Consider the following 27,885-nt stretch of genomic DNA (forward strand, 5'->3'; position numbering starts at 1 on the left):
CGTGTTGTATTGAGGGAAATATTATCGTGTTGTATTGAGGAAAATATTATCGTGTTGTAGTGAGGGAAATATCTTGTTGCATTGAGGGAAATATTATCGTGTTGTATTGAGGGAAATATTATCGTGTTGTAGTGAGGGAAATAGTATCGTGTTGTAGAGAGGGAAATATCGTGTTATATTGAGGGAAATATTATCGTGTTGTATTGAGGGAAATATTATCATATTGTATTGAGGGAAATATTATCGTGTTGTAGTGAGGGAAATATTATCGTGTTGTAGTGAGGGAAATAGTATTGTGTTGTAGAGAGGGAAATATCGTGTTATATTGAGGGAAATATTATTGTGTTGTATTGAGGGAAATATTATCGTGTTGCATTGAGGGAAATATTATCGTGTTGTAGTGAGAGAAATATGATCATGTTGTAGAGAGGGAAATATTATCGTGTTATATTGAATATTATCCATAACCTTTCTGTCGGGACACATTTAGTCCGGCTTTAGCATGGGTGTCGGGTAAATGCAGAAAAGTTTGAATTAGTTCCGTCTTTCAAAAACAAAATTTTAGTTTTTCATTGTGTGATAAAATACAGGAGAATAATGACAAATTACATTGTGCTTCTGCGAGATACTTATTAGAAATGTATCCCTAAGATTTAGGTTAGTGTGAAGATCCTTCTGTCTGTGAATGCTTGTATCGTTACTTCTACTTATACTGATATACTTAATGTGCATTTTGTATTTGCTTTCAAGCAGGACTTAATCAGAATTCAATTCAAATATAGGCGCTCACGGGCGAAACAGATTATGTGATCAATAGAAGCAGAAACCGGTTTTATTGATCTTTGTAATTTTTGTTAGATGTTTGTATGGCTCAAAAACATTAACTGTGAAACATAACATAAACAGTCCAGGTATTAACGTCAATTGTACAGTAAAGCTGGAAGACATACACCTGAATTGACCTCTCGTCTGGGTGCGGCTTTTGACAAAACAAGCAGAGGAATAGGGAAATATCAATGCTAATTTGTGGGCGTAGCAGTTCCCTAAAATTCGAGAGGTCAGTTAAGATCATAAAGAAAAGCTCAAACACCGACCCCAGTGACTATAAGCGAAATTAAACAAAAGATGAGGAGACATGTACAAGTTCGTGTTCATTATAGGCACAAAAACAAAAAGCTGGCATCTCGCCATAACGTGACAAATGTTCGGTAATTATGCAATAAGAATACTCCGAATAGACAACAACAAACATATCTAATGTCAAACAACGCAGAATTTATCTACGATCTCAGAAGTATCGTTTTTATTGCTTCGACGCCAATCTGTACACAATGTATTTATGTCAAGCCAGATGTCAGTACATTTTTACGGAATAGAAGTTAAGTAATTTTTAACTTTCAACCAGTTCTGAATATTGCCTACAAGTAGAATTTTTAATAGTCTACACAAGTAGAATTTTCAATACTATATACACGTACAGTTTTGAATACACTATATACGTAAAGTTTCGAATACTCATTACAAGTAGAGTTTGACTACTCTGTCTATGCAAGTAAAGTTTTGACTACTCTGTCTATACAAGTAAAGTTTGAATACTCTATACACATAAAGTTCCGAATACACTATACGCGTAAAGTTTCGAATACTCTATACAAGTAAAGTTTCGAATAATCTATACAAGTAAAGTTTCGAATACTTTATATACGTAAAGTTTTGAATACTCTATACATGTAGAGTTTTGAATACACTATACACGTAACGTTTCGAATACTCTATACAAATAAAGTTTCGAGTAATCTTTACATGTAAAGTTTCAATACTCTATACACGCAAAGTTTCGAATACTCTACAAGTAAAGCTTCGAATACTCAATACAAGTAAAGTTTTGAATACTCTATACAAGTAGAGTTTCAATACTCTATAAAAGTAAAGTTTCGAATACTCTATACAAAAGTTTCAATACTCTATATACGTAAGGTTTCGAATACACTATACACGGAAGGTTTCGAATACACTATACATGTACAATTTTGAATACTATACAAGTAAAGTTTTGAATACTCTATACAAGTAGAATTTCGAATACTCTATACAAATAAAGTTTCGAATACTCTATACAAAAGTTTCAATACTCTATATACGTAAGGTTTCGAATACACTTTACACGGAAGGTTTCGAATACTCTGTACACGTAAAGTTTTGAATACTAGACAAGTAAAGTTTCGAATACTCTATGCAAGTAGAGTTTTGAATACTCTATACAAGTAGAGTTTCGAATACTCTATACAAGTAAAGTTTCAAATACTCTATACAAAAGTTTCAATACTCTATATACGTAAGGTTTCAAATACACTTTACACGGAAGGTTTCGAATACTCTATACACGTAAAGTTTCGAATACTATACAAGTAAAGTTTCGAATGCTCTATACAAGTAAAATTTCGAATGCTCTGTACAAGTAGAATTTTGACTACCCTATCTATACAAGTAAAGTTTTGAATACTCTGTCTATACAAGTCAAGTTTTGAATACTCTATACACGTAACGTTTCGAATACTCTATACAAGTAGAATTTTCAATACCCTATACACAAAAAGTTCCGAATACACTATACACGTAAAGTTTCGGATACTCTATACAAGTCAAGTTTTGAATGCTCTATACACGTAACGTTTCGAATACTCTATGCAAGTAGAATTTTCAATACCCTATACACAAAAAGTTCCGAATACACTATACACGTAAAGTTTCGAATACTCTATACAAGTAAAGTTTTGAATACTCTATACAAGTAGAGTTTTGAATACACTATACATGTAATGTTTCGAATAATCTATACAAGTAAAATTTCGAGTAATCTTTACACGTAAAGTTTCAATACTCTGTACACGTAAAGTTTCGAATACTCTACAAGTAAAGTTTCAATACTCTGTACACGTAAAGTTTCGAATACTCTACAAGTAAAGTTTTGAATACTCTATACACGTAAAGTTTTGAATACTCTATACAAGTAGAGTTTCGAATACTCTATACAAGTAAAGTTTTGAATACTCTATACAAGTAGAGTTTCGAATACTCTATACAAAAGTTTCAATACTCCATATACGTAAGGTTTCGAATACACTATAGACGGAAAGTTTCGAATACATTATACATGGAAAGTTTCGAATACATTATACACGTAAAATTTCAAATACACTATACAGTATACACATAAAGTTTTGAATACTCTATACAAGTAGAGTTTTTTATACTCTATACACGTAGAGTTTTGAATACTCTGTACAAGTAAAGTTTTGAATAATCTATACGCATCAAGTAATTACTCTGTACACAAAATTTTAAATATTATGTAAACATAGTGAGGACACACTCCACATCTAGTTTTGAATATTCTATACGCATTCAGTTTTGAATATTCTATACGCATTCAGTGAATACTCTATATACATCTAGTTTGAATATTCTATACGCATTCAGTGAATACTTTATACACATCTAGTTTTGAATATTCTATACGCATTCAGTGAATACTCTATACACATTTAGTTTTGAATATTCTATACGCATTCAGTGAATACTCTATACACATTTAGTTTTGAATATTCTATACGCATTCAGTGAATACTCTATACACATCTAGTTTTGAATATTCCATACGCATTCAGTGAATACTCTATACACATTTAGTTTTGAATATTCTATACACATTCAGTGAATACTCTATACACATCAAGTTTTGAGGAATATTCCACAAACATCAAGTTTTGAATGCTTTATACACAAAAGGTTTTGAATACTCTATACAAATCAAGTGAATAATCTATACAAATCAAGTGAATACTCTCTACAAATCAAGTGAATACTCTATGAAGTGGATACTCTATACAAATCAAGTGAATACTCTATGAAATGGATACTCTATACAAATCAAGTGAATACTCTATAAAGTGGATACTCTATACAAATCAAGTGAATACTCTATACAAATCGAGTGAGTACTCTATATAAATCAAGTGAGTACTCATAAAAATCAAGCGAATACTCTATACAAATCAGGTGAATACTCTATGAAGTGGATACTCTATACAAATCAAGTTTTAATGAAACCGTACTCAAAAAAGCGATTTTGATGCATACTTGGATCTTCTACCTTGGAATCGTAACGTCCAGTGGCAAATATACATTGGATACCAAAATACAACAATAATAATAATAATAATAATAATAACCAAGTCTTTTATTACAGAAGATAACCCTCTTTAGATATTTTAAAATCAAGGTGATAACAACCAGCTAAAAACATGAACAACAATTATGAGAGAGTGCCCCCGCCAAAATTAAAAATCCAAACAAGCCAGTTACCTAGCTAAGATAAACCATGAGACCGAATTTTTAAGTAATTTTAAAAAACTGTCATGGAAGTGAAGAAATTTCATAAAATATTTTAATGGCTACATGATCAAAGAGAGTAATTTACGCATCCGCTATATATTCTTTGACCGTTAATTTCTTTATATTCCTTTTTAATACAATTTCTTTTGACCGGGTTTTAGCGGTACTTGTAACATATTATTTGGTGATATCATACCGAGTCTGGCCTGGACTGGTATCGAACCTGCTACCCTTGTATTACGATTTCGAGGCTCTTCCAGCAGAGTTACCACGGCTCCCATCGACTCATATAGCATAAATACGTTATATAAATTTGTACGGAGCTTATATAGTTTCACCTACTTCTGATTTTAAATATCTAAAGAGGGTTATCTTCTGTAATTAAAGACTTTGTTATTATTATTATTATTATAGGTTTTTTCAGAACATGTTTTTCGCTTTAAATTTATTTTTGTATTGTGTAGTAAGTCAATATATTACCTCCCATTTTATGTGTGTGTGTGTGTGTGTGTGTGTGTGTGTGTGTGTGATGTTTTTAAACGTACCTTTACCAATTTTCAGTCATACCGCTTCGATGCCTGCAGTGTGACAGTTTATAAATTTCCTTCTTTTGTTGGAAAGACAGATAATGAAACAGTTGGTAAAATATTTGCCTTAACACACCATCCCCCAAAATAATGGGGTTTAGGGCAATGGAGGGATATACCTATAATAGAGGTGTATTATTTGTGTGTCTGTCTTTCGTCCGTCAAACATTTTTATATCACAGCATAATTCTCGAACACGTTTAAAAATATCTTGATGAAACCTTGTACATGTATTGGGCAACTGTTCTGATATGCCTTTGCAATTCACGATTCGTCTGTTTCATTATTTTTATATTTTCCTCTTTTTATGTTGCTGTTGTTGTTCACACATCATTCGTCCTCGCTTTCCTTTCTGGAGCACCGTTCAATTATCTTCATGCAACCAGATAAACATATCGGACAAATGGTCCAGATGTAATCACCGTTCTGTTGCTTAAATGCTTTTTTTATGGTTTCGTCCGACCGCTCCGGTGGCCTAGTGGTTAGAGCGTCCGCCTCGGATGCGGGAGGTCGTGGGTTCGATCCCCGGCCGAGTCATACTAAAGACTTACAAAAATGGTACTAACAGCTGCCTCGCTTGCCGCTCAGCATTAAGACGTTAGTGTTAGGTCTGGTCGGCCTGGTGTCAGGATAATGTGACTGAGTGGGACATCATGCTACATGTCTGAGGCATGATGCCCCAGTGCTAGACATCACTATAAACTACCATACTGCAGATCGTAACGATATGACTGAAAAATTGTTAAAGCTACGTTAAAAAAAATCCCAATCCAAATAGTTTCGTCCGTTTCTTTATCTCATTTATCCGTCCACAATGTATCATACACACTTTCATTTCCTAAGTGTAATTCTCAAACCGTTCAAAGTATCATTATTAAAGTACACAGTTTGGACCAAGAGTACGGATGTTCCATCTGCTTTTTACGGTTTTTCGGTTCAAATATTTAATTGGTTTTGTCCGTTTATCTGTCATCCCATCCATCAATTATCCACATTTTCATTTCCGAAGCATAACTCTAATGCCATTCTAGAATATGTATAAAACTTCTTACACGTGTTGGACGGGACTTTGAAGGCCTTTTCTATTCGCAAATATTAATCTTCAATACTTTTTATAATATAATTTCTGTCCTTTTTCTGTCCATATAACCATTATCCGCATTTAAGTTTTTGGAAGATAGCTCAAACTGTTAAGTGTATCTCTGTGAAACATGGTACACGTTGGTACATATATTGGATCAGTGATACTATGGAGCACTATTTTTCAGAATCTATATTGAAAAAAGTTTCTGTCCCCTCTTTTGTCTATTCATCCATCAGTTATCCTCACTTTCGTTTCTTGGCCAATATAAAAAAAACAACAATACATTCAAGGTATCTCGATGAAGGATGGTATACGTATTAGATTATAGGTCCAGCTGCGTATGTTGCTACTGACAATTATTCAGTTTAAATATCTGTTGGTTTGTTCGTTTTTCCATCCATCCAGACCCCTTGCTAAATCGGTAATATAGAACATACCCGATGTACTCTCCTGTATGTCGTCAGAAGTGACTAATATAGGCAAAAGTCGACGTGGTTTTGGTTTAAGCGTGCTTGACTCGCGACCGTTCGGGTGCAGGTTCGAATCCTATCATCAGATCAACCAGGGTCGGCCACCGTAGCACTTTACTGCAGTTACCTCGGCACTAAATTACCATGTTATGTTGCTGTGCCGTAAATCACCAAACCAATCCAAACCATCAGTTCCTTGTCCACACTTCGGTTTCAAGGCAAAAGTTGGTAAACATACTGGACTAGTGGTTCAAATGTGCCTGTTGTTGTTCACAATCGATAAGTTTCAATATCCTTTATTTTTTTAAGAATCGCTTTGCTGTACATTCTTTCATTAACCTCGCTTTCGTTTCCAAGGAGAACTCTGAAATTATGCAGTATATCTCTGTTAAACTTGGTACATAGAGTAGTCTAGTATTAGTCTACACTGGTACAACTATTATTCTAGTTTAGTCTAAACTTGGTAGCTATTATTCTAGTATTAGTCTACACTTGGTACAACTATTAGTCGAGTATTTTGTCTACACTTGGTACACATCCTAGTCTAGTTATCAATATATCCTTTTTTATTCTCAGTTCTTTGGTGTAACGTTTTGTTAACATTTGTATCCCATTGCTGATCTTCCATCAAGGATTCATACATTCATTTCCGGTGCACATCTTTTATCATAAAGATATAATTACATATCATTGAGTTACAAACACAATGAATAAGATAGATACATACAGTTTTCAATTGAAAGGAGAAAATAATTAATAAGACCGAATTAAAAGTCGATCTTAGGAAAACATTATAATATTTAATAAAATATAACAGAATGCATAATAAATTTAGTATCCATGCTTAGTTAACTTTGACCACATTTCATTATATAGATGTAGTTTATTGTTAAAAAAAAGCTAATATCTCAGTCAGTAATTTTTGTACTATATTAATATGTTATCATATAACAGCAGTTTCTACGACAGAATAGAATAGAACAAATAAATTAATATGTCGCTGTAAAAGGACATAATAATATGAACATATTAAACAACCCCACCCCCGATAAAATGCCAACTAAGGGTAAAGAGGAACAAATGCTATAGAAGAAAGGGAACCAGTCTAGAATTGGGTGGTTATAAAATAAAGTGTTTATGGCCATATTACACAATTAATTTTACTATATGTTCTTTACATTTGTTTCTAAGTACTGACCTTTCCACTGTCTAACACTCAATACAAATCATATGTTAATCTAAAATGCCCTCAAAGATGACTTCACGGTGAAGTTCTTGTCAAAGGTTGACCTGCTCTTTTTTGAGATGCTGGACCGTCAACAGAGCAGAATGTAAACAGAACACAGATTTCACTTACGGATCATCACAAAGGCCTTATTACTCACTGTGCACTGTCGCCGAAATACACACGAACAACCACACCCTAGGCTCATATTCTCAAGAATAAACAGTTACCTTTAAATCCCTACCAAACATGCATAAATAAAACTCTTCTATCCCCAACAAAATGAGAGAGAAAAAAATGTTCTAAAAATAGACTAGAACTACATTCGTGGGTACTGAACTGGAAGTACTAATTGTGACCCGATTCCTGACAGGCCCCATTTTTTTTTATGCCACTTTTAGTCAAAGTTTTATATTTGCATGCTACACCTATTTCAACTTTATACATGAAGTCTTTTTGAATTTCCTTGCAAACAAAACATATGACACCTGTCAGAAAGTATGTAGTGCTGGTGTTCCACAGGGTGCAAGTTTTGGTCCAAGTGCTCTTGAGAAACCAAAACTAAATTTGCTATATATTATTGCTTAATTATAGGAATTTTTCTATGCAGTAAAAACTTAATTGTAATACAAGATAAGGCCTGTCTGAAAATATGTTTGAATTTTAAAAATGTTGATAAATTTAATTTTAACGTCAATTAAAAAACATTTAAATTTTAAAAACTAAATTTTATTGAAAACTTAAATTTTCATGCAAGTTTTAAAACACAGTTTGACAAATTTTAGACAGCAAAGTTGACTAATTAATGGTATTTAAAACAAATGGTAGTTTGGGTCTGTACAACTGATAACATTTTTCCCAGGGGTAGTGAAGCAACATAGTTCATAGTCATTTTGGCAGCAAACCGCAGTATGCCTGTCCAGATGCATAAAAGACTAAAGAAACAATGACAGTTGCTATGTTCCACATTTATTGTGTCAGGTACTTAGGCAGTTGTTTGCATAACTAATAGCACACTCAGATTTAAATATCTGATGGGACCACTACCATGTTTTATAGCAAAAATGCATTCCATTTCAATGTCGATAACTACAAAAGGTGACAATGGGATAGGAAAATAGTTTCTAGGGAGGCACTGCCTTACTGAAAAATGGCGCTAATCTCTCTCATGAAGACCTAAGCCGTGTCTTTGAAGTGTTATATATCAGTGTGGTGATATGAACTAATCTTGGTTACTTATGGCAGTACACTGCACATGTCCTTATGAAACCATGCTATTACCACCGGACTGCTGGAGCGCTTCCAAGCTGATCCAATTCTAACACTTTGTTCCAGATACCAGGCTACATCAGAGAAGATACAATATGTTTCACTTAATTCTAGAAAACAGTACGATCTAGGTAAATGAAGTTGTTGTTGTTGTTGTTGTAGGGTTTAACGCCATTTTTCAGCACACTATAGGCTATACATGGCGGCCATTATTAATGGTGGAGGAAGAACCCGGGAAAACCCCAGAAAGAACCACCGAACCACGAGAAGCTACTGGCAAGCTTTCTCACATACCCACATTAGCCGAATCCGAGACTCGAACCCACGCAGACAGAGGTGAGATGGCAGTGATCCGTAACGGAGAGCGCTTTAGACCACTCGGCAACATATAATTACATAAGAAATATTCAAACAGATTATTTGAATTTAACTTTGTACAACTGATCTTAACATGGTTACATATCCCACATGAACAAATATCCATATATTTTAGAATGTTTGGGATCAAAAGTTTACATTCAGTACATCATATAGACTGACATTGTACGCATGAAAGTTACACGTACATTCAGCAACGTGCTACTTGTGGTGGGGGGACTGCATCACGAAGACGAATGTTTAGGAACTGGCGGTAAATCTTGTTTACAAATCCCTTTGTGTAGCAGGAACGGATCAAAGAAAGTGTCGGGGGAGGAGGATCAAAATTTCAGAAGGGCACTGCCCTTCTTCGAAATCGCACCAAAGCAAAAGTCTACGTGTCTATTTACTCAAAGTGTGCATTATACCCAATACAAGTGCACAAGAATAAAACGATGGTCAAATTTCAAGTGACAAGTGGCTACGTTTGAGTGTACCATTTTGTTAGCAGGCGAGTGGTCCGGAAACCACAGAACCCACCCCCTCCTATCCGGACCTGTGTACATAAGTTACGTTGTTAGGTTTGTATACACCGATTTAATTAACTGTTCTAATGATTACTAACCTACTGAGCTAATGAAGAAATTTGTGCGTCTTAGCAGCAAAATAAAACACAGACAAATAAACGGAGAAAGACCCCAGTAGGTGTGAGATTTTACGATCGATGTGCCTTGATGTTTAATACAGATTCTTATGTACACCAATAGTCTAAGTTTTCATTGACCTTTTTCGCCCCATTTTTGATACAGATTGTTATAGACCCCAACAGTCCAATTTTTCGTTGACCTTTTCCGCCCCATTTTTGATACAGATTGTTATAGACCCTAACAGTCCAAGTTTTCATTGACCTTTTCCGCCCCATTTTTCATACAGATTGTTATAGACCCCAACAGTCCAATTTTCCTCTGACATTTCCCGGTTGGTACAGACGCCAGTAGTCAGAGATTCCTCTGACCTTTCCTTCCCCGGATTTGATACAGATTGTTATAGATCCCCAGTAGTCCGAGTTTCCACTGGCCTTTCCAGTCCATTTGGGATTAATGTTGACATAACAGCTGGAGGTGAAATATGAGCGCATTGCCTATTGAAACGTTGGGTGGTGTCGATATGGGTGGCCGCTTGCTTCCGAGCCTGGCAAACTTAAAGGACTTAAATCGATAGGGAGATTTTTTTTTATCTTCGAAATTGTGAGTATAACATTCGTTATGTCTTTAATTCATGACATACAAGGCGAAACTACAGCGTTCATGAAATTTGACCTGGTACACTCCATGTTGCATTGTTAATTACATGAATATCCAAATCTCGCCGCTTTACATGACAACAGATGCCCAGTACAAATAAAACTACCCACCCCAATGTTATTAAAAGTTCGAGAACATAAAATAATGGTCACCTGATGTTTCAACATATTTGTTCAGAGAACAAGGACCAGAAACCTGTCGCTGGTCGCAGCAACCTTGAAATAGCCACTTGTTTTTCATGGTCACTGATATCTTATTTCAAGATTGTATTCCGTTCACAAGACCATTAATTTGACAAGTAACCTTTTGTAGTCAGTTTTGGATAATGGTTCGTGATTCATTGCGTTTACCTCTATTTCATGATCCAGGACACCCAACTTCTTGTCCACCCCGTTGCGTCATTATATGTCTTTCTTTCAGATTCGTCACTTTTTATCAAGTGCACGCTTGTTACATTTGTCTATATTGAAATTGGCCTGGGCGATCGCTGTCTATGTCGTATATTATTCCAGTACTCGAACTGCGCACCCTGGTATTATTCATCCGAATTCTCAAAGACAAGTTTTAAGTAAAGACGGTACAAGACACTTTTTTAAGTACAGTTTTTATTAGTACGCAAACGTTGATGAACTAAAATGGCTCCAAAACACGATTTTCTCTCAAATTCAGTAGGGCATTTTTATGCAAGACTAAGCCGGTGTGAGTCACATGATCGTCTATTCGGAGTGAAGCCAAAACCATACGTCATTTTCTCGCAAAAGGCACACATTTTAAATGAGCGGACTAATCGTCCTATTTGCTATTCACAAATCTTAAGTCCTTGTATTATTTTATGTTTTCTGTTTATTTCATTGTTTGTATGTCCATCACAACTATCCATCCATCCATCCATCCATTGCCGTGACAAAACTCCAAAACCGTTTCAGATAGCTCTCTGAAATTTTGCCAACATCTTATAGTAGTGTGCAGATGTGGCCTTTCTATTCGTATTTGTTTTCAGTTTTAATATTTTTAATGTTTGATCTGTTTGACCGACCACGGACTATCAAAATCTTACTTTCCGTCTCAAAAGTCCCGGGGGCCCCGAGTGGCCGAGTGGTCTAAAGCGCTCACGTTCCGGATCACTGCCATCTCACCTCTGCGTGGGTTCGAGTCCAAGGCTCGGCTGGCGTGGGTACGTGGGAAAGCCTGCCAGTAGCTTCTCGTGGGTCGGTGGTTCTCCCCTGGGTTTTCCAGGGTTCTTCATCCACCAGTTATACTGGCCGCCATGTATAGCCTATCTTGTGCTGAAAAATGGCGTTAAACCCTACAACAACAACAAAACAATAAAAAAATCTAGATTATTTAAGACGTCTTTTTGAGACGGTTGAGATATGAAATTTTGTTGCGCTTATTGCAGTAGTGGATGAGATTTGATAGAGCTATTGGACTACTGGTTGAAATTTGCCTGTGAAATTTGTTACATGTACTGGACTTGTGGTTGATGTGCCCTTTTGAAAATTGTTACACTTATGGGAGTAGTGGTTGATATGTACTTTTGTAATATGTTACACTTATGGGTGTAGTGGTTGATCTGTGCCTTTGTAATTTGTTACACATATGGGATTATTGGTTGATCTGTGCCTTTGTAATTTGTTACACTTACGGGAGTAGTGGTTGATATGTACTTTTGTAATATGTTACACTTACGGGAGTAGTGGTTGATCTGTGCCTTTGTAATTTCTTACACTTATTGGATTAGTGGTTGATCTGTGCCTTTGTAATTTGTTACACATATGGGATTATTGGTTGATCTATGCCTTTGTAATTTGTTACACCTATGGGAGTAGTGGTTGATATGTACTTTTGTAATATGTTACACTTACGGGAGTAGTGGTTGATCTGTGCCTTTGTAATTTCTTACACTTATTGGATTAGTGGTTGATCTGTGCCTTTGAAATTTCTTACACTTATTGGATTAGTGGTTGATCTGTGACTTTGTAATTTCTTACACTTATTGGATTAGTGGTTGATCTGTGACTTTGTAATTTCTTACACTTATTGGATTAGTGGCAAAGATGTACCTTTTGTTATCAGCATTTCTTTATTTTAAATAATTTAACATTTTCATCCATTTGTTTGTTCCTTCATTTAACCATCCGTGATCCCTACTGATGTTTCCTGCGTATATTTTGCAATATGCAAATTTTGCATGACGTATATTATAGAAATGATGGCGTCTAGGATGACGGACTGTTTATTAGTGGTCATCAATTCGTAAAAGTCGTATTGTAATCAGAATGAAATAATAACGACACATTCGGAATTTCACAGATAATCGTACATATCATGCCTCAAATGTATCTGTAAATCAATAACTGTCATTTGGAGCACCTTGGTTGTTTACAAAACAAGGAGTGTGTGATAAGTTACGAATGCATCTATGTTATGAAACTACCAAATATCGTCTATTTTTAATTGATCATATTCTATACTTACAAAAATTGGTGGGATTTTTTTGTAGGGAAGGGAATTCTTTTAGGTTGGGTTAAAGACTCACTGGCTTCACAAGATTCATTGAAGTTTGATATTTGATTTATTTCTTTTATAAATATGCTTATGACAAAAACGGAGAGCGATTTCAAGATAATGTAAATAATATACAATACGTAAAATACACATACATTACGATGTCGATGAACGACGGATCTTACATAGGTGCTCTTTTAAAATGATTTATGACACGTGTCTAATAATCTCTATCATTTTCTCGCACTGGCGAGATGAAGAATGAAATTACTGCACGAGTTTCATAACTTTCATTTGAAACGAGAACACTTGTAAGATTCGAATTATCGCATGACGACAAATACTGATTGTCCGAAAGTAGAATACTGGATTGAAGTGACTTTGAAACAGTTCGGATGCCTAGGTCGTTGTGCCCCTTTTCTTTGCATGACGTTTTGACGTCATTAGGTGTTATAATAGTGTTACATACAAAAACATGGACATATTAACGTAAATGACACAGTTGTCGTGAAATAAAGCAATCTGTCAGGAGACGGTTATTAAATGCGCGTATTACTGTGGTAATGTCCAGATGATACAGTGGTGCATGTTCTTTTGATTTCTTTAAAAAATTAAATCCTAACTTTTGGGAAACAAGATTTGCAACGCTTATTCTGTTTGATTCTAATCCATTTTTTGAGGGGGGCGGCTTCATTACAAAGGCAAAGAGTTAAGTCTCTTATTGATAGATAATATTAATAATAATGGTTTTTGAATATTGTAGTATTTATTTTGTTTGAGTTCAATCAAATCATTTGTCATAAAGTTTCATATTTGACAAGGATGTTGTTTCTCAGATGAATTTGATGAATTGCAGATATAATAGCACTTAGAGTTATGGCCCTTTATCAGTTTAAATGTGATACATTGAAGTGTGAATTTTAGCATTTTTGTGCATTATTTGATGCGTCATCATATCATGATCTCATAAATTCCATTATTCAATGACTTTTACTGTATTTCTTCTCAGTCATTACCCTTGATGAACTCAGAAATAATTTTTCACTCGCTTGTGAGTATTGGAACTTTTCGCAGTGTTCACGGACTTGTATTTATTCCAGGTAATTCCGCGTGATGGTGTTATTTTTAGGGGTTGAATTATTTCCAGATAATTCCACAGGTGCTCGTATCGTTGCTTACAATTGACCTGTCATACATGTACTATAAATAACAGTTGATGTATGACAAGCCAATTGTAAGCAACATACGAGCCCCGGTGGATAAATTCCACGTGTTGGTATTATTTGAAGGATTTTAATTCATTCCAGATGATTCCTTGTGATCGTATTATTTTTAGGATCTGAATTCATTCCAGGTAATTCATCGTGATCGTGTTATTTTTAAGGATTTTATTTTTTTTAACAGCAGATGCTTTCTTGTCTTAGTTGTCAGGAGATGTCGTCCATGACCGGTGCAATGACCCTTCAGTCGGAGAAATCGTTTCGAGTTTGTTTGACCTTGAGCTGGCTTCATAGCAAGCTGATAATGCACCAAAGGGCAATGATCACAACGACTGACATTGAATCTACTTGCCTTTTAATGGGACAATTATTCCAGACGGCAATAAACTGTCGCAAACTATGGTAATTTAAGCAGAATATTATGTGCTCTGTTTCTACGAAACGAGTGCTTAAATTATATGATGTGCCCCTTTGGCGCTTTTTGATACGTGTGAGTAACCACACTGACAAAAATGCTTGTTATTTGGTCTTAGTATCTATCTACCTATATATATATATATATATATATATATATATATATATATATATATATATATATATATATATATATATATGCATTACCGAGTATGATAGAATCTTGACGTTTTGAGATTTCTTTCGATGTGATTTTGTGATGTGATTTTGACTTTTAACGTAGCTTTAAAAAAAAAAAATGTCAGTCATATCGCTACGATTTCTGCATTGGGGCAGTTCATAGTGATTAGCACTGGAACATCATGCCGAAAACATGTAGCATGATGTCCCACCCAGACACATTATCCTGACACCAGGTCGACCAGTCCTAACACTAACATCTTAATGCTGAGCGCCAAACGAGGCAGCTTTTAGTACCATATCTTTTATTGTATAAGTCTTTGGTATGACTCGACCGGGGATCGAACCCACGACCTCCCTCGTCCGAGGCGGATGCTCTAACCACTAGGCCACTGAAGCGGTGATTTCTTTCGAAGTTGTGTCACTAACATAAGAAATGTTCCCTGCATCAGTAGAGAAAAATACGAAACTTCTGCGGAAAAAAATTCAAACAAATTCTTTCAACTGACCTTTTGAATTGGAGATAATTCGTGTTACAGCAGGAAGTAGGCGACCAATGGTTGAGTGCTTGGAAGTTGTTCATAGCAGGTTTGTCGTGATATTTTAGGTCTTGTACTTGAATGAGCTGTATGCAATAGTGACAGAGTATGTAAGTATGTATGTATGAATATGTGTGTGTGTGTGTGTGTGTGTGTGTGTGTGTATGCATGTATGTATTTTTAATGACACTTTGGTATAATAGTCTTTATTGTGGCAACTAAAAGTCGAATTCCAAAATTATCAAAATAAAGAATTGCAAAAAAATCCTCAAGAAAGATAAACCTTTCCAAATATAAGCATGAATTCAACAAGATGGAATATAAAGAATGTGTAAAAAAATTTTAAAACAAGCGGCATCGAGGATAAAGTAAATAAAATAGGAGATTAAGCTAATGCATATCAAATGCTTAAAACATTTGGTCAAAATTTCTTTACTGGAAAATATAATTTTCATCAGCACACAAAACATGATTTTAAATGACTATTGAATTGTTGAGTATGTTAGGTGTGCTTGGGTATGTTAGATGTGCTTGAGTATGATAGGTGTGCTTGATTATGTTAGGTGTGCTTCAGAATGTTAGGTGTGCTTGAGTATGATAGGTGTGCTTGGGTATGTTAGATGTCCTTGAATATGATAGGTGTACTTGAGTATGTTAGGTGTGCTTGAGTATGTTAGGTGTGCTTAAATATGTTATGTGTGCTTGAGTATGTTAGGTGTGCTTGAGTATGATAGGTGTGCTTGGGTATGTTAGATGTCCTTGAATATGATACGTGTGCTTGAGTATGTTAGGTGTGCTTGAGTATGTTAGATATGCTTGAGTATGTTAAGTATGCTTGAGTATGTTAGGTGAGCTTGAGTTGTTATGTGTGTTTGAGTTGAGTATGTTCGGTGTGCTTGGGTATGTTAGATGTGCTAGAGTATGTTAGATGTGCATGAGTATGTTAGGCGTGCTTGGGTATACTAGGTGTGCTTGAGTATGATAGATGTGCCTGAGTATGTTATGTGTGCTAGAGTATGTTAGATGTGCTTTGGGAATGTTAGATGTGATTGGGTATGTTAGGTATGCTTGAGTATGTTACGTGTGCTTGAGCATGTTACGTGTGTTTGAGTATGTTACGTGTGCTTGAGTATGTTAGATGTGCTTGGGTATGTTAGGTGTGCTTGAATATGGTAGATGTGCTTGAGTATGTTAGGTGTGCTTATGTTAGGTGTGCTTGAGTATGGTAGATGTGCTTGAGTATGGTAGATGTGCTTGGGTATGTTAGATGTGCTTGAGTATGGTAGATGTGCTTGAGTATGTTAGGTGTGCTTATGTTAGGTGTGCTTGAGTATGGTAGATGTGCTTGAGTATGTTAGGTGTGCATGGGTATGTTAGGTGTGCTATGTATGTTAGGTGTGCTTGAGTCTGTTAGGTTTGCTTGAGTATATTAGGTGTGCTTGAGTATGTTAGATGTGCTTGGGTATGTGAGATGTCCTAGAGTATGGTAGATGTGCTTGAGTATGTTAGGTGTGCTTGAGTATGTTAGATGTGCTTGGGTATGTTAGATGTGCTAGAGTATGTTAGGTGTTCTTGAGTATATTAGGTGTGCTTGAGTATGTTAGATGTGCTTGGGTATGTCAGATGTGCTAGAGTATGGTAGATGTGCTTGAGTATGTTAGGTGTGCTTGAGTATGTTAGGTGTGCTTGAGTATGTTAGATGTACTTGGGTATGTCAGATGTACTAGAGTATGGTAGATGTGCTTAAGTATGTTAGGTGTGCTTGAGTATGTAAGGTGTGCTTGAGTATGTTAGATGTGCTTGGGTATGTTAGATGTGCTTGGGTATGTTAGATGTGCTAGAGTATGGTAGATATGCTTGAGTATGTTAGGTGTGCTTGAGTATGTTAGGTGTGCTTGTGCATGTTACGTGTGCTTGGGTATGTTAGATGTGCTTGGGTATGTTATATGTGCTTGAGTATGTTAGATGTGCTTGAGTATGTTAGGTGTTCTTGGGCATGTTAGATGTGCTTGAGTATGGTAGATGTGCTTGGGTATGTTAAGTGCTCTTGATTATGTTAGGTGTGCTTGGGCATGTTAGATGCGCTTTGGTATGTGCATGCTATTTACAAGTGTTTTCTTTCGAGTTATTGATTTATTTCGTCTGTTTTAGGGGAATCGTTGACTATCATTTACTTAAAGGTATTGTTGTCTTGCCGTTGTTCTGACTTGTGTAATGGTAAACCCAGGAAGCTCTGAGATACATGTATAAACGTATTTAAAAGTGGTATTATAGACTTAGATAAGGGTGACAATCATCAGAAAAGTCAGTAAAATATTAATAAATGTAGATATATCAGTTATTAGTTATTGTCACCAGATTGTGATGTTGACTTCTAAAATGGACCAGGCAAGACCCGCTGTTTCTAACATATGCAGTATTTCATATTACGTGTTAGGTCTAACAATATTACATGTTATGAATTTCATATTGCATGTCAGGCCTAACATCATAACGTGTTATGAATGTTATATTGCATGTCAGGACTAACATCATAACGTGTTATGAATTTTATATTGCATGTCAGGCCTAACATCATAACGTGTTATGAATTTCGTATTGCATGTCAGGCCTAACATCATAACGTGTTATGAATTTCATATTGCATGTCAGGCCTAACATCATAACGTGTTATGAATTTCATATTGCGTATTAGGCCTAATAGCATTACGAGTTATGAATTTCATATTGCGTGTTAGGCCTAATAGCATTACGAGTTATGAATTTCATATTGCGTGTTAGGCCTAATAGCATTACGAGTTATGAATTTTATATTATGTTTCAGTCCTTGCGGCATTCTGTGTTAGAAATTACATACTGTGTATCAGGCTTTTCAACACTGTGTATTAGGAATCATGTTTTGTGTCTGGCCTTACAACATTATGTATTAGGAATCATGTTTTGTGTCTGGCCTTACAACATTATGTGTTAGGAATCTCAAATTGTGTGCTAGGCCTTACATTATGTGTTAGGTATTATATATTATGTGTCAGGCCTTACAACATTATGTGCTAGGATATGTATGCGTTGTGTCAGGCCTTGTAACATTATGTGTTAGGAATTTCATATTGTGTCAGAACTTATAACATTGTGTTAAGAATTTAATATTGTGTCAGGCGTTACATCATTATCTGTATGGAATTTCATATTGTGTGTTAGGCCTTGCATTATGCGTTTTGAATTTCATATTGTGTGTCAGGCCTTACAGCATTATGTGTTAGGAATTTCATATTGCATGTCAGGCATTACAATGTATTATGTTAGAAATTTCATATTGTGTGTCAGTCCTTACAGCATTGTGTGTTAGGAATTTCATATTGCGTGTCAGGCCTTACACCATTATGTCCTAGGAGTTTATGCTGTACCCATGTCCATTCTTCCACACATTATTTCAGTTAAGTTGTATTTTTAGGTTATTTTTCCAGAACTGTGATGTACACATTCTTGGTTTAATATGGTACTACAATTTACACATACACTGTTAATGTAGTAATTAATTTGATTCGTAAAGTGTGCCAGCATATATTATTTGACAGCTGAAGGACATTACGTTTACTAAAATAACCCAATTCACTGAATGTTTGATAACTCAGTATGTGTCTGAACTTGTATGATTGTTTTGTCTGGATCTTTTGGCATAGTACAAATACTTACTGGTTTCTTTACTCAATTGAAAACCAGACTGTAATCATTTGTTTTTGTCTATTACAATGAAACGGACCTAATTCCAGATATAGATCTGTATAAATAATACCTAGGTAGGGTTTGTCATGTTTTTGATCTGGAACTTCTTGTATATTGCATTGTTATTCGTGTATTATAAATAATCTTTATGGTGGAGAAAAGCATTTAGAATTATCACTGCACTATAAGTTGACAAGTGTTCAAGGGCTGGAGGTGGATTTGGGGATGGCTGTCAGTGCCCTCCTCCACCAATAACAGAAATTAATGTTTGTAGCGCGAAACAGTCCTAACATTTCCTAAAGTAGGTTTTCTTTACAGTTGACTTGTTAAAATGATGTAATGGAAATGCCGCTAAAGCAGGGAATTCTGGGGGTTTTACAGCGTGGCCCTCTGGATTCTGTCTCAGAGACCCCTTGCCTGTTTGCGCTTCCCTTAAACGACATTTCTGGTTAAGCCAGTGAAGGATTGTCATTTATTAGTTTGAAATGCTTACCAGGATTGTCGTTTATTAGTTTGAATTGCTTACCATGGTTGTCGTTTATTAGTTTGAATTGCTTACCAGGATTGTCGTTTATTAGTTTGAATTGCTTACCATGGTTGTCATATATTAGTTTGAATTGCTTACCAGGATTATCGTTTATTAGTTTGAAATGCTTACCAGTGTTGTTGTTTATTAGTTTGAATTGCTTACCAGGGTTGTCGTTTATGAGTTTGAATTGCTTACCAGGGTTGTTGTTTATTAGTTTGAATTGCTTACTAGGGTTGTAATTTATTAGTTTGAATTGCTTACCAGGGTTGTCTTTATCAGTTTGAATTGCTTACCAGGGTTGTCGTTTATTAGTTTGAATTGGTTACCAGGGTTGTCGTTTATTAGTTTGAATTGCTTACCAGGATTGTGGTTTATTAGTTTGAATTTCTTACTATGGTTGTCGTTTATTAGTTTGAATTGCTTACCATGGTTGTCGTTTATTATTTTGGATTCCTTACTAGGGTTGTCGTTTATTAGTTTGAATTGCTTACCATGGTTGTCGTTTATTAGTTTGAATTGCTTACCAGGGTTGTCGTTTATTAGTTTGAATTGCTTACCAACACTACAGAAATACTTGCTAAAATATATATTTGTCTGTTTTGGAGCCAGTCACTACATTTGAAAAATGTATTAGATTGACCTGGCTCTGAGGCATGATATGAGAAACATGATATTGCAACTCCAGGCATGGCTTTCCTAACTATTTCTTGATAAATAAACAGAAATAAAGTTAAACTGTGTGCCCCTCCCCCCCCCCCCCCGTAATGTTTGCAAAATGTCAGATTGCAAGTCAGTGTGCATTTTGAGCCTAAAGTACAGGTAATTAATATCAGGTATATCAGGTAATTAATATCAGGTAATTCATATCGTTGTACAAAGCTTTTGTTCAGATCCGAACCCTAGCTTACAAGTAATCACTTATGCAGTGCTAATTTGTATTATTTATTGTCTTTTCTTAATGAGCGTATGTTACATACATTTATATTTTGTACTTGACCTTATCCAAACTCATTTTCACTGTGTACATGTCCAGAGCCATTCATTTTGTAAACAACATAATACATTGCTAAAATTTTCTATGAGTGTGGACTAATTATTCACATCATTATTAAAGGAAACATGTTTTTATTAATCTGAGTTCGGGACATTGGTCTTCCTAATGTTTACCATGTTGTATTTTTTATATTTTAATTTTAACAGCAGATTTTATCTTGTTGACATATTAGAATTTTCCAGAAATGGGCTTTTGACCCTCATCCTGGTTCCACTATTGTCTTAGCTTTTTTAAATTATATATAATGCTATTTACTTGATAAATTACTCACTCTTGCATTAACGTCCTTAACAGAATCAGTCGTATTGTTGTGGTGAAGATTGTATTTGGGTGGAGTCAGTTATTCAAATTATTATTCGCTGGAAATACAAAGTGCCCATTAATAATATTCTTTGACAGAAACATTAATTTGGAGTACGAGTGAATTCATACAAGAACACTTTTGGATTATATTATTGTGATAAATCAAAAGATTCACAGCACATCGCCACAATCCAATCTAGTGGCATATTATCATATTAGAGACTACAGGTACATCAACACATTCAATATTGGACAGAAACATTAAATTGGAGTTAGAGTGAATTCATACAAGAACATTTTTGGATTATATTATTGTGATAAATCAAAAGATTCACAGCACATCACCACAATCCAATCTAGTGGCATATTAGCATATTAGAGACTACAGGTACATGAACACATTCAATATTGGACAGAAACATTAATTTTGGAGTTAGAGTGAATTCAGACAAGAGCATTTTTGAATTTTATTATTGTGATATTATTATTATTATTATTATTATTATTATTATTGTTATTCTTATTATTATTATTATTAGTAGTAGTAGTAGTAGTAGTAGAGACGATAGGCACATCAACACATTCAGTATTGGCACTTATCTGGAATACCAATGGAAATCAGTTGGCACTTCGTACAATTTGGACTTTTGATAAAACTTAAATTATTATTTGGGATTTAATTGACAATATTGGGAATTCTTTTTAAATTTTCGCTTAGTATTTTTGGAAAATAAATTACTTTCTCTTACTTAGTGTAAGACGATAGAATTGTAACAAATCAACATGCAAAAATTGAGTGCGTCCTTTTCTAAAACTTGAGATGTTGTTTGAAAGCGGGTAAAGAGTTGAGGTATATGCTTGTTCTCAGTAACATACACACTCACACAAGCGTGCGCGGGCACACACACACACACACACACACACACACACACACACACACGCATGTTCTTATATACTAGCAAAGGCAGTGGTGTGTTAGAGAAGAGCCTCACTACCGTATTGTTTTTGTGTTAAACCCATCCCTGATGATTTAACATTGTGTTTGGTATTTTCTTTTATAGACTTGCATATACAGTGTCCAAACTAAATACCATATTTATCTGATTAAAGACCCATGCTTGATGAGTCCATCGCCAAGGTTTACACTTTTCAGTTGGGTGTGTACCGTTATAGACTTGCATATACAGTGTCCCATGTAGACTGAATGCCAAACAAACTAAATACTATATTCATCTGATTAAAGACCCATGCTTGATGAGTACATCTCCCAGGTTTACACTTTTTTCAGTTGGGTGTGTACCGTTATAGACTTGCAGATACAGTGTCCTAGGTATACAGGACACTAAACCATCTAAATACCACATTTTTCCGCTTGTAAGTCCAGACCAAAAGCAACTTCGCACAGACCTAACTCTGCCATCGCATCCTTTTCTGGCAGATCTGGATTTATGCAATTTAGAGGCAATACATAGAACAAACAATATGGATCCTGATATACACTATTTTAGTGGCAGATCGGAGTCTGTGTTGTTTGCAGCTGGAATCGACGTATACCCGAGTATACGTTACCTATTGATAAACCCATGCTTGATAAGCCTACACCTAGTTTGTGTATTGTTATTTTTATAGATGAGTATACACTGTTATACGCTTGCAAATACAGAATGCGTTGGCTTAACAAATAAGCAGAATAAATTAGTTCTTATCCGCGGTTACGTTCATATTTATTATAAGTCCACTTTCGTACTATATGCTGGACATAGTTAAGTTGTTAATCGCTGTCGGAAAGCGTTCAGTATTGACTGAATGATGAAGAATATTGTACTTATATAACGAATAGCCAAAGCTTGAAGACGATTCCGTTCGACGATTGTTAAAAAAATTGGCAAATATTTACATGCGATCTGTTCATCTGATAATAAGCACTCTCTTACCTTTAGCCAAATTTAATCAGGCTACACTTTCATCGTATCGTGGGATAAATTAGGATAAACTCTCATTTTATCATGGGATTAATTAGGTCACATTCATTTTATCATGGCATTCATTAGGCTACACCAGTTCTGTCCAACCTTTTTGACACCATGGGCCACTGAAAAATGTTTTTCTTTAAGCCGAGGGCCGTAGCAGAAAACTGAAATCAACGACTACTGCTCGAGCTCTGGCGGGCCATTTAAAATCAGCCCGCGGGCCACGGGGCTTGGATAGCAATGGCTACACTCTCATCTTATCATGGGATTAATTAGACCACGCTCATTTTATCATGGGATTAATTAGGCCACACTCATTTTATCAAGGGATTAATTAGGCTACACTCTCATCTTATCATGGGATTAATTAGGCTACACTCATCTTATCGTGGGATTAATTAGGCTAGACTCTCATTTTATCATGGGATTAATTAGACTACAGTCAGATTATCATGAGATTAATTAGGTTACACTCTCATCTTAGCATGGGATTAATTAGGTCACACTCCGACTCCTTAATGGGATCAGTAAGGCTACACCTTCATTTTATCATGGAATTAAATGGCTACACCTCCATCTTATCATGGGATTAATAATGTAGGGATGGGATTATCACGAGATTAATAATTTTAGGATGTGATTTTCATGGAATTAATTATGTATTGATGGGATTATCATGGGATTAATAATGTAGGGATGGGATTATCATGGGATTAATAATGTTGGGATGGGATTATCATGAGATTAATACTTTTAGGATGGGATTATGATGGAATTAATTATGTAGTGATGGGATTATCATGGGATTAATTAGGTTACACACTTATTTTATCATAGGATTAATTAGACCACACTCTGATCCCTTAATGGGATCAATAAGGCTACACCTTCATTTTATCATGAAATTAAATAGGCTACACCTCCATCTTATCATGGGATTAATAATGCAGGGATGGGATTATCATGGGATTAATAATGTAGTGATGGGATTATCATGGGATTAATAATGTGGTGATGGGATTATCATGGGATTAATAATGTAGGGATGGGATTATCATGGGATTAATAATGTAGGGATGGGATTATCATGGGATTAATAATGTAGGGATGGGATTATCATGGGACTAATAATGTAGGGATGGGATTATCATGGGATTAATAATGTAGGATAGATAAATTACTTTTGATGGATGATATATTAAGAAGGTTCAGATTATGTTGTTTACAAAAAAGTTTTTTAAATTGTGAATAAAAAATATTCGGGACATGGTATTATTAAATTTTGCATGCAAGAAACATGTCCAAGGCCGCTAGAAAAGGGACTTTTGACAAATCATTGCAGTTTTGATGGCATTAACAAGTTTAAATATCACATCATTAAAAGGCTTTGTAGTTCATGTCATGAATAGGTTTATATATTTATATCACATGACGAAAGGACTAAACAGTGTTCCTGTCATTAATAGGTTTGCATATTTACATCGCATCACCAAAGAACTCAGACTTATCTTCTATGATTTTGAAGTTGGGTGGCACACCTTGTTTAAGTTCTAATTTCTGTAAAATTAAAAGTTTATTTATTACTCTTGTGTCAAAAAGCTCTAAGCCCCCCAATCCTCCAAAATGTCACAATATCGCTATAAAATACACACGTGCTTGACCAACATACACACAATCAACAGATAGAAACCACAGTGTGTTGTTGGAAAATTTAATAAGGGATTTGATAATGCTGTTTTTCAGAGGGGAGGATAATTCTTTTGGAATCATCCCCAAGATGTGGCTTAGGAAGGTCATTCTGCCTGTGCTGCTATTATTGGTATCTGCTGCAGAAACAAGTGCCCAGAACCCCACCCCACCAGGTAAGTTAAGAGAAATGGATTGAGTCTTCATTTACTTACTACTCTCTACCAACATAGAATAGTCACTTCACTATAGATTAGTCTTAGTGACTCAACTAAAAACCCAGGGTAAAAGAAAATGACCCTTAATAAAGATGACCCTATTGTGTGATATGCTGAGTCACTTCTGACTGGAATTGCTTTGCTGATGGACAAGAGCCAACTGGAACACCTATCTAGGTATCACTATATCGCATTATCATAATTTTCCAATGATAAATCCCTGCCACCACCCTCTCCATATACTTATTGTTGGGAGATATTTACTATGGATATCTACATCTTGTAATAAGAAACTCCTCCAGACCCTGTCAAATCTACAAAAAGCTGATCGTTCTTATCATGGAAAAGATATTGTATGATTTAAAATGATTAAAACTTTGATACTTTTTAATCATATTTTTTAATGAAATTTTCAAAGTGTTAATTAAAAGTCATTTGTCATAGTTTCACTAAATCAGATGATAATTGTTGGACTAGAGAAACAGTGAGCCTGAGATTTTAGTGGGAACAGTTTGTGAGATTTTATTTGCAATGGTGTGCAAGATTACTTTTTATTGGAACAGTGTATTTGAGAGTTTAGTTGAATAGTGTCATGAGAAAGTTTTATTATTACTGGTGTATGAGATCTTTTGAGTGTGGACAGTGTGCATGAGATTTTAGTGAGAATAGTGCATATGAGATTTTAGTGGGAACAAAACATAAGAGATCTTATTGAGGACAGTGTGCATTGTGAGGAGATCTTTGTAGTGATTGTGTGCATGAGAGTTTAGTTGGAACAGAATGTGTGGGAGTTTAGTGGGAACATTGTTATGAGATTTTATTTAGAATAGAATGTGTGGGAGATTAGTGGGAACAGTGTTATGAGATTTTATTGGGAACAGTGTGCATGAAATTTTAGTAGGAATAGTGTGTATGAGATCTTAGTGGGAACAAAACAAGATTAACAACTCTAAACATTGAAGTTGTGATATTTTTGGAGTTGACATTAGAAGGTACTACAAAAGTGAATAATGTTGACCAAGAAAGAAAACAAGATACAATTTTATTTTACAAAAGGTAACTATAAATCAGAAAATAGAAGTGACTTTAGGAAGGAAAATATATTTGTTTTGCAAAAGTATTTTTCATTACCATGATTTAATAACATAAAAAGTGTCATTTTTATTTTGCTGACAACTGAAAAATTAATGAAAGTTTAATGATGTAAAAATATTCATGAGTTGTATCACTTTTGAAAGTTCTTATGTCATGAATATTCCGTAATCATGTGGAATGAAAACCACTCTTTATGACCTCCCCCACCTCAACAAAAAGCATCTGTCATTTATGGCATAGAACTCTTGCTTTAAATTACTATTCATGATTTAGGTCAGGGGACATTTTAAGTGTTTCATAATATTTTCTAATGAAAACATTTTAGGAAACTTTGGAGATCCATGGCCATGCTCAGGGAATTCAAATAACGCCACTGGCTGCCAGGATCCATTAGGCACCAACTGCTCCTATTTTGCCGTATGGAAGTTTGACCCAGCTACCGATGTGGCTTGGTTTAGTATTAAAGCCAAGGTGATGGATGGGAAATTTCTTGGGATTGGCTTTTCCAGCACTCCAAACATGGTTTGTAGCCTTGCTTTCTGTCTTGTTTACCAGCTTTTAGGTCTGCTGGTTATAGACCAGACCAGCATATGTGATAGCCATTTGTCCATCAGCTGTTGTCATCCTACATCCTTCTGTTGATTAGCACAAGTTTGTTTAATTGCTAAATGAATTGCTAGGAAACTTTACACATACATCCACACATTCATTCCAAAGTCTAGGTGGTCCTAAATGAAAATGTCGGTACTCAGACATCTAATATGGTCACCTAACATTCATCTTGAAAGGCTTGTTTTTGCTACTTCTCTTTAACATGTTTTCAGTTAAAGACTTTATGTGATGTCAGTTTGATCCTAAATGAAAATGGTCCCAGTCTGATATCCAAAATGTGATGTCAGTTTTGTCCTAAATGACAATGGTGCCAGTCTGATGTCCAACATGTGATATCAGTTTGGTCCTAAATGAAAATGGTGCCAGTCTGATGTCCAACATGTGATGTCAGTATGGTCCTAAATGAAAATGGTGCCAGTCTGATATCCAAAATGTGATGTCAGTTTGGTCCTAAATGAAAATGGTGCCAGTCTGATGTCCAACATGTGATATCAGTTTGGTCCTAAATGAAAATGGTGCCAGTCTGATGTCCAACATGTGATGTCAGTATGGTCCTAAATAAAAATGGTGCCAGTCTGATATCCAAAATGTGATGTCAGTATGGTCCTAACTCAAAATGGTGCCAGTCTGATGTCCAACATGTGATGTCAGTATGGTCCTAAATGAAAATGGTGCCAGTCTGATGTCCAACATGTGATGTCAGTATGGTCCTAAATGAAAATGGTGCCAGTCTGATGTCCAACATGTGATGTCAGTATGGTCCTAAATGAAAATGGTGCCAGTCTGATATCCAAAATGTGATGTCAGTATGGTCCTAACTCAAAATGGTGCCAGTCTGATGTCCAACATGTGATGTCAGTATGGTCCTAAATGAAAATGGTGCCAGTCTGATGTCCAACATGTGATGTCAGTATGGTCCTAAATGAAAATGGTGCCAGTCTGATATCCAAAATGTGATGTCAGTATGGTCCTAACTCAAAATGGTGCCATTCTGATGTCCAACATGTGATGTCAGTTTGGTCCTAAATGAAAATGGTGCCAGTCTGATGTCCAACATGTGATGTCAGTATGGTCCTAAATGAAAATGGTGCCAGTCTGATATCCAAAATGTGATGTCAGTATGGTCCCAAATGAAAATGGTGC

The 27,885-nt window shown here is 35.4% G+C and overlaps 1 protein-coding gene across 1 annotated transcript in view; it reads left to right on the forward strand.

Annotated features, from left to right (window-relative positions):
- Positions 1-27,885, forward strand: part of LOC149777676 (uncharacterized) — a 75,569-nt gene that overhangs the window by 19,937 nt on the left and 27,747 nt on the right. The window contains exons 2-3 of the mRNA XM_089940387.1: positions 24,875-24,993; positions 26,456-26,652. Coding sequence (XP_089796513.1) covers positions 24,909-24,993; positions 26,456-26,652 — 282 coding nt within the window. The 5' untranslated portion in view covers positions 24,875-24,908. The remainder of the gene's footprint in view (positions 1-24,874; positions 24,994-26,455; positions 26,653-27,885) is intronic.

The sequence above is a fragment of the Sinohyriopsis cumingii genome, chromosome 17, assembly GCF_028554795.1.
Source record: "Sinohyriopsis cumingii isolate HCF-2022 chromosome 17, ASM2855479v2, whole genome shotgun sequence".
Lineage (NCBI taxonomy): Eukaryota > Metazoa > Mollusca > Bivalvia > Unionida > Unionidae > Sinohyriopsis > Sinohyriopsis cumingii.